Source organism: Haliotis asinina, chromosome 5 (genome assembly GCF_037392515.1).
Source record: "Haliotis asinina isolate JCU_RB_2024 chromosome 5, JCU_Hal_asi_v2, whole genome shotgun sequence".
Taxonomy (NCBI): Eukaryota; Metazoa; Mollusca; class Gastropoda; order Lepetellida; family Haliotidae; genus Haliotis; species Haliotis asinina.
The window spans coordinates 61,379,745-61,390,831 of NC_090284.1; the positions used below are offsets into that span (position 1 = coordinate 61,379,745).

Sequence of the window (11,087 nt, forward strand, 5' to 3'; positions counted from 1 at the left end):
TGGAAAGCTGAGAGTCTTCACACTATAGGCAGTGAAGCCGCAGTTTCTGTTGATTGGCGTTGGAGAGTAAAAAAACAGAATACGAAACCCGCTTCCGTGAAATACCATTTTTATTAAATTCGTGAAAGATTTAGTATCGAAAACTAAATCCTTAACTCTTTTAATAAAAATGGCATTACACGGAAGGTTGTTTAGTATCATCTATATGTAATGACCAATCAGACTTGATGAAGGTCCTCCGTTAAAAGGGAGGATCATCACTAGGTTTGCGAGTTTTAAAAATGGTGGAGAAAAGATCATTCCCACCTATGTCATCACGGCCCAACTAGTCATATTTATTATACAAGGTTAGAATGTTTGAGTGCCAGATCGAGGGCAAAACATGTTTAAGTTGCAGGGTGTCGTTCAATGTCTGATTCATCTTACAGAGACTATTCTCTGAAAGAGTTTCGTCAAGGATTTTACCTTTATTGTTTCGAGGACCCTTCAACAAAGCTGGTTGTGTCCGCTGAGATCGACCATGCTGAGAAATGGTTCGGGAAGTTGATCATACAGAGCCTAACCAATTACCTAAATAACGTATACTAATCTGCTTATTGTCCCATTTTACCGAGGATATTTGGGAGAAAAATTTCGTATGGAAAAATTGCAAGCCATTTTAATGTTTCTAACTGAATAACGAGATATTTAGATGCATTCTAATGAACATAGCTAGAACCAAGAAAAAATCATCTGAACTCAAACTTCGCCGAATTGGCTGCGGAGATGCCTTGCCACAGGAAGTCGCCATGCTTAAAGGCACGTCCCTCCACAAGTAATGTGCATAGGAATAGTTCAACCATTAACAAATGTACTCATCGTCATTCACACCCATACTGCCAGTCTCTGTCTTGAAAATACGAGAAAACATGCTTCTTTGAAGTACTCGTTCCAAACACGGGACAATATGCATAAATGGGTTAAGATTTTTAAATTACACTACTGTTCAATCCTATGCCAAATAAAGTAAGTGAGTGAGTGATGAGTTTAGGTGTACGCCGTACTCATCAATATTCCAGCTATATGGCGGTTGTGTGTAAATAATCGAGTCTGGACCAGACAATCCATTGATCAACAACATGAGGATAGATCTGCGCAATTGGGAACCGATTACGTATCTACCAAGTCAGCGAACCTGACCACCCGATCCCGTTAGTTGCCTCTTACGACAAGCATAGTCGCCTTTTATGGCAAGCATGGGTTGCAGAAAGTATCTCATTCTCCAGGTACGCTTTGTTACTGGAGCAGTCATAAAACAAGAAACAACTCCTTTTATGAAAAAGATTAATGATTGTCCTCTGATCTGAATTAAATACAGGAATGTTGCCATCAAAGTTTAACTCTGAGAAAACAGAAGTATCTCCCTCTACTTCTTTGTATGTTGAAGGTGTGATAAAGCTAGAAACAATTCCTCTCATAAAAAGACATAAAAGACTTCAGATGTGAAAGCATACCATCTGAATTAAACATAAGAAATTTTGTCATCTGATTTTCACACATACAGGACAAAGCGTGTGTTCAACAATTGTGTTAGATGGCATCAAAAGAAAGCTTCCTCGAGCGACGTGTCGGCTCATGTCGGATGATAGATATCCTAATGGCAGTGACACTTGGGGTAACAACTATCATTGCAATCATACTGATTGCCGCAGGTATGAAGTAATATGATCAGCCGCCATGTTAATAGCCTCAAGCATGCCTTCACTCGATATGCAGTTATAATGACATCGTCATGTAGGTCGTCACATAATCGCCCTCTGATAGTTATTGATATCTAAAGTTCATGACGTGAAGTTAGATTGTAACCCACCAATCCGCGTTGAATACATATTTTAACGACTTTAGCACCACCTGTACATGTCAGGATGAAATAGCGTTTGTTCCCTCTTATATTTTAATTTAACGTTCACACCTTCTCTACATCCCTGTCAAAGAAAATATAAACCATTTAACGACTATTCTCTTGTGTGATTACAGTAACTACATCTGTTGCAACACCGCCCAAGGAAGCTTATACAGGTAAGGTTTCCTCAATATGCATGTTTGTAACGTATTGTTCAGGATTTGGAAGCAAACATACGTTATCAAGTTGGGCTTGTATCAGTATCAGAAAAATAGGCACTGGATGGACCCATAAGAACCCCTTAGAGTAATAATCAAGCTTCACACTATCTGCATTTCTTATGTTGTTTAAGCCACTAGACTATCCAATCCATGACGAAATGATATCGTTCAATATTTTCAGATGACACTTCATCTGACGAATGCCTCGATATCGCTGTGATTGGAGGAGGCATCGGGGGCGCCTACACAGGCTGGAGACTTAGGGACAGAGGCCTCTCTGTCTCGGTGTTCGAGTACTCCGACCGAGTTGGTGGCAGGTTGTTCACTTCCAAACTGCCTGTAGCTCCAGGTACATACCTTGACTTCGGAGGGATGAGATTAAAGAAGAGAGGCCACCCTATCTTAACCAGAACAGCAACAGAGATTGGTCTCCGAATGATTCCCTTCACCCTCAGATATGGGATTCCAGAGGAGACGATCTGGTACGCTCGTGGCAAGCACATGCGCAATACTGACTTTGGAACAAGTCGCATGCCCTATGACCTTCCCGCAAGTGAAATGAAGGTTCCTGATGTATTGAAATGGTAAGGCATTCAATCTAATTGTAGGTACAGTAATATTCGTAAACAGAATGAAATATTTGTCACTAAAACCGTATGGTATTTTGAAATATTCAAAGATAATCTCTTTCTGATATAGATATCTATTTTGATGGCTTTCAGCTGAGCTTAACTAATATTTTGTCCTAGTTCGGGAGCCTGTGTCCATTGATATCATGTCATTATGCCTTTGTCGATACAGGAACATCTTCAACAAGAACCTCATCTTTCTGGACAACTCAACCATGTATCCCACTCAAGATGATGTATTGAAGATGAGAACCGTGGATGGAACTTTATTGTACAAAATGTCGTAAGTTTATCAAATATCCCACTAAATACGACTTAACGGTGAAGCTCGGTGGTTGGTTGACTGGGTCTGATCGTACCCGACGACTTGGAGCATTGATCTAATCACTGGATTGATTCGTCCAGGGTTGATTATTTACAGGACATCGTTTTCATGTTGTTGTTGTTGTTTTCTTTTTTTATTTTGTTATGATAACACTCACTGATTTAACATTCACCCAAGGATTGACAACGTTTATGGACGTTTCGCTAGTCGGGAGGCTTATAGATACATCTCTGAAACAAGCGGATGGGCTGACACCGTTGGCACACACAGAGCCCTCGATGGTCCAACAATCTCCTTGTCCTACCCTGTGGCAACAGGGCCACCCGATGAAGTAATGACAATAGATGGAGGAATGGGGAAGGTGCCATTAACTTTGATGGAGAAATTTATCAATACAAGCACGAGGTAGGCGCGGCTCGTTTCCGTTTTCATGTTTCATAGGGGTTAGACTATTGAACTCTTCATGCATGTCCTACACGAAAATCAATTCACTAATCATTTTGAAGCACGGGTAAAAGCAATCGTTTTAGGCCCTGCATCTCACGGAAGACGCCAACACATGTAATTGTAGTTTTAAACCACCTCCATTTGACCTTTTCGTTTTGTAAAGGCACAAACTCCATATGAACCACCAACTGATGAAGATAGAGAAGAGACAAGCTGGTGGGTACAACCTCAAATTCAGAAAGACTCAGACAACTGACGGAATTACAACTCTAATACAGGTTTGTTTTCTAATACATTCAATACATTTTCTATAGTAATGAACGCATAGCATGCACTGTGCCTGGACATTAACGCCATGTAAGCTGACTATTATTATCATTCTGTTCTACAGATTAAGATAGATATGCAGCAGAGAGGGTTCAGGTGATCATGCCACAGTCAGGCCGGTACACGCAGCCCAGACTGCGAATGGGACTTCTCCCAGGAAACACTGCCTAGTCGAACCCACCAAGAACTTTCTGGAGAATATGAAGGCTCCCCAACACCGCAGCCTTCTGCATTACCCAGAGTGTCAGAAGGGCTGTGCTCCCGGTGGAGAACCCCGGCATTGTCCTGATCTGCACCAGCAGATCAGGAGGTACCAAACCAAAGGCACCGAGAACAATGGGGAGCCTGACGACAGTGTACTTAGGGTGCAACCGAGACATTTCAAAGGCGAGGTCTGCATATTTATCATGCTTTCCCAGAATCTTGCCAATCACATTGCTGTCAAAAGGGACAGAAAATTCAATGATAAAAATAACTTCATTGGTTTTATCAAAAAGGACAAGATCAGGTTTGTTGGCAGGAGTTCGTCTCAGGCTGTATATGGGCCTATTCCAGAGACGTTTGGAAGCATCATTTTCAAGGACGCCCTGGACATGTTCAGGGTCGTACCAAGGATGGACCTCGGGGTCAAAGCCACAGGCATGGCGGAGACGATAATAAAAGCAGCGAGCCATGCCATCATGTCTTTTAAGATATGCTGTTTGTGCATCAAGAAAGGGCATCCACTGACAAGGTGTTGGACAGTCTCTGTAAATTCATTGCAAAGACAACATTTTGGTTGCGAATGACATTCTGGCGATTGCGAGTGGGAAGCGACTGGTCCTGCGCAATCCAGGCGAGGCAGTCGGTTGGATTGCTGTTTTGTTCCACGACTGCATGTACACACGATGCAATGACTTCTCAGATAGCTTCTCCACAAAGGACCGACTCAGGGCAGACTTGGTGAAGGACTTCACTTCAAATTTCAGATTGTGTCCAACAACCTTGGCACGCTTTAAAAACCTGTGGAATTCCTTGCTTTCATCGAGATTCTTCACATGCATCACCAGAGGATCATCCGATAAATAAATATGTTCAAAAGTGCACAATAAAATTCTATCATGAAGAGCTCCACATTAATCAAACCCCGACCTCTTGAATTGATTGAATGAACGAGGGTGGTATGCTCTGTTATCAGACATGATCCTTCTGGTCAGGTGGTCAAGACTCTGGATGTCTTGTTTTGTCCAATCAACTACTCTAAAGGAATAGGAGAAGACTGGCACAGCAAAGGTATTGGTGACTGTGATCTTGTTTCGAGCATTTATCTCTGAGCTCCAGATTTTGTTCAAACGAGACTTATACTCGGCGCGAAGTTTTTCTTGAATCTGGGCATTCTGGAGCTTGTCTCGAACTTGCGTTCCAAGATATGTGTAGCGCCTGATCTTCCACACGATACTCAATAACTCCTCCCCCTTGTAACCTGATCGATATATCATTGGTCACCTTGCCACGTTTCAAATGAAGAGTATTACATTTCTCGAGTCCAAATATCATGCCAATATCACTAGAAAAGGACTCGACAAGGAGAACCTGTTCTTTCAAATTGGTATCTCCTTTGGCAAGGAGCTCGATGTCATCCATGTAGAGGAGATGAGTAAGAGGCGTTGGGGATCTGTGCTGAGGAGGTCCGGGATGGTAACCCTCCTCCCTATTGAGCAGAAAACTCAAAGGATTTAAAGACAGACAAAAGAGCAAAGGACCGAATGAGTCCCCCTGAAATATTCCCCTTCTGATTGGAATAGATTCCAAAGTCTGCACCTGCCCTTGCGAGTACATCTCAAGTTGAGTCGACCAGCAACGCATTAAAGCCTTGAGTAAATCAAGTAGTCGCTCAGTGAGGTCAATACACTGAAGAGACTTCAGAATCCATTCCTGAGGGACAGAGTCGTATGCTTTTTTGCACATGGTGAGGTTGCGGTGATATGTTTTAGACTCCTCCAAAATCATTTTCTGTACACTTCTGTTACTCTCTGTAAATTATCTCATTAGACGAGCCATAAGATGACATGAGTTTCGTCCAACACCCTGTGAATAATTTGTATTGAGTATTTAGACATGTGATAGGGCAGAAGGTTTGGGGATTAGTCAAGTGTCCTTTCTTGGGGAGAAGTATTGTGCGACCTTTGCAGAACCTTGGAGGAACATCACCTGTGTCCACAAGAGAAACTGAAACAGTGAAGGAGTGGTGCTTGGACACAGGGAAACAGTTTCCAATACCGGTTTCGAATGCCATCAAGCCCTGGAGCTGTATTAGATTTGGACTTCTTTGTAACAGTCTTCAGGCAATCTGGTGAGATGTAAGAGACAAACGACCTGGTTAATTTCTCACGCATTGCATGGTCATAATCACTGACCCATGGTGCCTCCACGTTACAGTTGCCAGGTATAGACCACAACGGTTTCCAGAACCTTTTATTTGCATCCATGGGAGGCCGTTTATCATGCTCATCAACACCACTTATCTTGAGTTGCCCGTAGAATTGCTTTTCATTATTTCTAAATAGTTTATTTTGTTTGATAAATTTGTTTCTCTTTTCCCAGGTTTTCTTTCTTTCAGTCCAAATTTTTATTTTTGCCTTGAGCGAATCGACAATTTGGAGAAGGACCTTTTCTTTTGTTGTCTTGTACTGTAATTTTAATTTTCTCCAAATTGCCTTTTGTCATTTAGACATGGCATTCCATGATGATCTTAATTTCAGGCACAACTCTATCCAGGAAACATTATTATTATTTTTATTATTATTATTTTTATGCATACAATTGGTAGATCATGACATATTTCTGTTGACCTTGGTGTTAACCATGTACTTTGTCCATTCCAGTTAGGTAACAAGGAAGTGTTCAAATGCGCCAGGAAAGTAGTACTTGCTGTCCCTCAGAGATGTATACAAGAGATTGACTTTCCAGAGTTCCAGAACAACCCCGAGATTGTAAGGAACATAGACTCCATCGTTGGCTACCCTGCTGGCAGAATATATCTTGCCTACAATACCACATGGTGGAAGACTGGCAACCCTGGTATCACTCATACCAGGAGTGATCTTCCCAACAGACAGACGTATGACTGGTCCACCGGCACCAACAACGTCTCCATCATAATGGCGTCCTACCACAACGGGGACATGACCCACTACTGGCGAGAGTTGAGTCAGTTTGGGACACCGATCCCTGGTAGTCTCCCCGGAGTGAATGCTGTCACAGACGTCGTCAAGAACAGAGTTGAGAAGTACTTAAGTGCCATCTACAACGTCAGCCAATCTGATATTCCCGAAGCTGTTGGAGGTGCAATGATGTTATGGGACAAATATCCTTTCCACGTTGGATGGGGCGATTTCAAACCCGGATTTGACGACAGAAAGGTTCGCGAAATGTTGTACAAACCATCTCCTTCCGAAGATGTATACCTTGTCACTAATTCATGGGCTAAAGTTGGTCTTCGATCATGGTCCGAGGGAACGCTTATGGCTGCTGATTCTGTTATCAACAGGTATTTCCAGGACAGGAAATAAACACGTTTGCGTAGATTCCGTCTCTTCTGACGTGTCAAGAAGTCACTGTTGTATACCCAAAGGCAAATGTTAATTGAAACACAGACAGGATACTTGACAAGCAGGTTCACGCGTTCAGAACAGAGTGTGTTAGCTTGGTGCAGCTTGCTACAGACCAGGCATCCTCGCCTCATTGAGGTCATCAGTGAACGTCCTGGGGAAGATCCATATCATTATATCTATATCATAAAACGTCACTCCAGGGCGGTTCTTTTGGAAACATGTTAAAGCGGACTTTTACCTTTTATGATGAATAGAGGTCTGACGTCTGCATTTCTTAAGATTACATTTGGTGGAGATGTTAAACTTTTATTGACTGCCCTTTTCCTCAAACAGGTCGTGCTCCTTTCATATTTCTTAGATTTCGAACAATTCCTTTGTTTCGTTTAATCGAGAAATGTAACACACTGTCTCCGGTTGTAATCCAAAACTTTACTTATAAGATTATCTGTGGAAAATGTCATGTCAATAAACTTTGCCTCTGGGTGTAAAGAAGCAATCGGAATTAAATAGTGGAGCGTGATATGACGCACTTGATGGTGGTGACCTCATTGATGACAATGAAGAGCACGATGATGGCGACGTTTATATATTGTACACTAATCTATGCAGGAAGTATTATCCAGTCTCCACAGTGTGCTACAAGGACACTTTATCACAAAAAGACTCGCGGCCTCATGACTGTCTGACCTTCCAGTGAGTGTGCTCTGCATTAATCATTTTGGCTCCATGTTTATGTTTGACAAGGAGGTTTGTACGATATATAGTATCTGATGTTCTCCCAAACTCAACTTTACTCGGATGGTAGAAATACTGACGACTATGCTCGGTTCCCGATTGCGCAGGTCGATGCTCATGCTGTTGGTCACTGGATTGTCTGGTGCAGACTCGATTATTTACAGACCTCCGCCATATAGCTGGGGTATTGCTGAGTGCGGCGTAAAACTATACTAACTCACTCACTTCTTCATGGCTTACAAAAGTGAGCGAGTTTACTTGTCGAGTGCAGAGTAAAACTAAACTGACTCACTTTAAACGTTCTACTGATTGACCATATAGTTCCAGTTATGATGATATTGAAACGCTCATGAGTAGAACAGAAATTTCAAATGACGACAAAAGGGTTTCAAATGAAAATATGTGAAGACAATATTCAATAAATAAATTAAGTCAGTATTCATTATATATGTGTTCGTATTTGTATAGGTAGTTTGAAACGAGGCTATGGATCTTCTTTTGGGTTGTCTCCCTTACTACAGGGATAAAAAGTATCAAAATTTAATCAAAGACCGGCAATGCAGCATATTTACCATTTGCCATCGTTACCATTTTTGGATTCCATGTAGTCGGTACCGTGAAATCCGGGTTAGAATTGGTCTTTGTGATAAGAGGTGACCAATGGAATCGGGTTGTCAGGCTCGCTGACTTGACTGACACATGTCATCGTATCCCAATGGGGTTGAAGAATGGTCATGACATTCATCACTGCATTGCGTAGTCCAGACTTAGATACAGACGGTCGCCATATAGGATGCGTTGTTACACACCACAGAGTGCAGTGTTACCAACCAACTACCGGCCCGTATAGTCGAAGGACATGGTCGGGATTGTTATAAAGGCTCTCATCAGGCTGTTTCTTTCTCTTACTTCACCATTTCTTTCTCTTACTTCAATTGATAAGCATCCCCGTGAGCATCACTAACTCACTGTAGAGGGTGACATGTAAATCAGCTCATCTGACATTGTAATGAATGTTTTGCATTATGCAAAAACACATCTACATTGCTAGGAACACGACCTTGTTGAAATATGCAATGACCAGGTGGCTAAGGAGCTACACACAAACATTGTGCACCAATATGCATATTAAACATTTGCCTGTTTCATAATCTTCTTTTAACTATGGAAGCATAGCAGCGCCACATTCTTAACAAACATCCTCATGGATGACACTTTAGGTATACTAATAATCATGTCGTTATTCAGGCAGTGTTATTGTTAGAAGTAGATGACAGTTCAGATGATCATATCTCATAGTCAGTTGAAGTGTCATCTGCTATACGTTCATTGCGTCCATAGATAACGAATTTAAAAAGGACTAATAATTTTTTAATTTAGAATTTAATGAAGGTTCGCGAAATGTTGTATAAGCCATCTTCCTCCTATGATGTATACCTTGTCACTAATGCATGGCCTTCGAGAATTGTCTCAGGGATCGCTCATGTTGCTGATGTTGGTATCAACAGGTATTTCCAGGATAGCAAATAGAAAGGTATGCATTTATGACTTTCTTCTTTGTAGTAGACATCAGTAGGAAATTATGACGGCACCTTCATTATTGTAGGTATTGAAAAGAGTGAAGCGTAAAATATCACCTTTTGTGGTTATTACATTGATAACAATGAGTAGTAAGATGATGACGACTTTTGTATACTTTTATATACATAAGGGTAAGTAAATACCGAAAATATAATCTGGGAAGTTTTTATTAGCATAAACGTAACAAAATAACAAATTAAAGCGTGTTATGTGATCACTGAGAGGGTTTGATAAACCATCTCTTGCCCTGTTTTATTTCGGAAAAGACGTGAAAAGTTATTACTCATCTTTATACGTTTGGTAGAATCAATGACAATTCAAATAATGAAAACATCGTCTTCACTCTATGTGATGACATTTGAATCTAAGATGTGCGCCTGTCCCAGAACCAGAAAATAACATAGCTATACCCTATTCGTAGTCTGCATCTGGAGCCCATTTGAGATCGAATCAAAACTGGGCCTTGATTCAAAGTTGGCTTGTTTGTTCATTGTTGTTCAGTAACGTTCCGGCTATGAGGCGACGGTTTGTATATCATGGAGTCTTTACCGAACACGTGACTCATCTGTATACATATAGACATGGACTATTGACTTTAGTGTGTGACATATGAATCACCTTATCCGGTATATTCATGAACGCTTGCATTACGCAAACATATATTAGTTTTTATTTTTCTGTTTTATTATGCAAACATGTGTTTGTAAAGCTTTTACATACATGACTGGGTTTTATCGTGTAACATTGATAGTGTAAAGAAAAGCTTAACTGACAATTATGTGCATGTTCCAACATGAACCTGCCCCTAACAATGTAAACAAAAAGAATGTCAGATTGACATCTGAGCAGTTACAGATTTTACCCGACACCTATACATACAACTTTTCAGTAGACATTTATAGGTTTCTTTTTGACTGCACGTTATATTCTGACCTGAGAGTAACACGTTTTAGTCTAACCTCTACTGCCAGTCAAAATATTTTAGCCAACTATGCACTTCAGATAAAAGTACATTTATTATGCGTGCGATAAGTTTTCGAATACCGTAAATGCACTAATTACTAGTATATCTATGTTCAAGGACTGTTGGTATACTGTTCAACACTCCCATCTCCAATGATATTTTAATTTGATGTCTAATGTGATATTTTAATGTAAATATTTAACAAAATATTTTAACTGTCTTATCTTAACAATTATTGTGCTTTTAACATTGTGCCTGATAGGCCTAGGATGGTCAGGTGATTATCCTAGGAATCTGCGAATGAAATTTAATTGTATCCCTAAACTTTTGAGTTAATACGTTTTCTTCTTCTTCTTCTCTTCTCTTCTCTTTTTCTGTGTTTT

At 40.7% G+C, this 11,087-nt stretch overlaps 1 protein-coding gene across 1 annotated transcript in view; it reads left to right on the forward strand.

The window, feature by feature from the left end:
- The window catches only part of LOC137284292 (achacin-like), a 13,057-nt gene extending 4,456 nt beyond the window's left edge, over positions 1–8,601 (forward strand). Inside the window, exons 3-9 of the mRNA XM_067816048.1 lie at positions 1,544–1,691; positions 2,017–2,058; positions 2,285–2,687; positions 2,905–3,015; positions 3,235–3,462; positions 3,668–3,782; positions 6,696–8,601. Coding sequence (XP_067672149.1) covers positions 1,574–1,691; positions 2,017–2,058; positions 2,285–2,687; positions 2,905–3,015; positions 3,235–3,462; positions 3,668–3,782; positions 6,696–7,382 — 1,704 coding nt within the window. The 5' untranslated portion in view covers positions 1,544–1,573 and the 3' untranslated portion in view covers positions 7,383–8,601. The remainder of the gene's footprint in view (positions 1–1,543; positions 1,692–2,016; positions 2,059–2,284; positions 2,688–2,904; positions 3,016–3,234; positions 3,463–3,667; positions 3,783–6,695) is intronic.
- Positions 8,602–11,087: the final 2,486 nt, after the last annotated feature.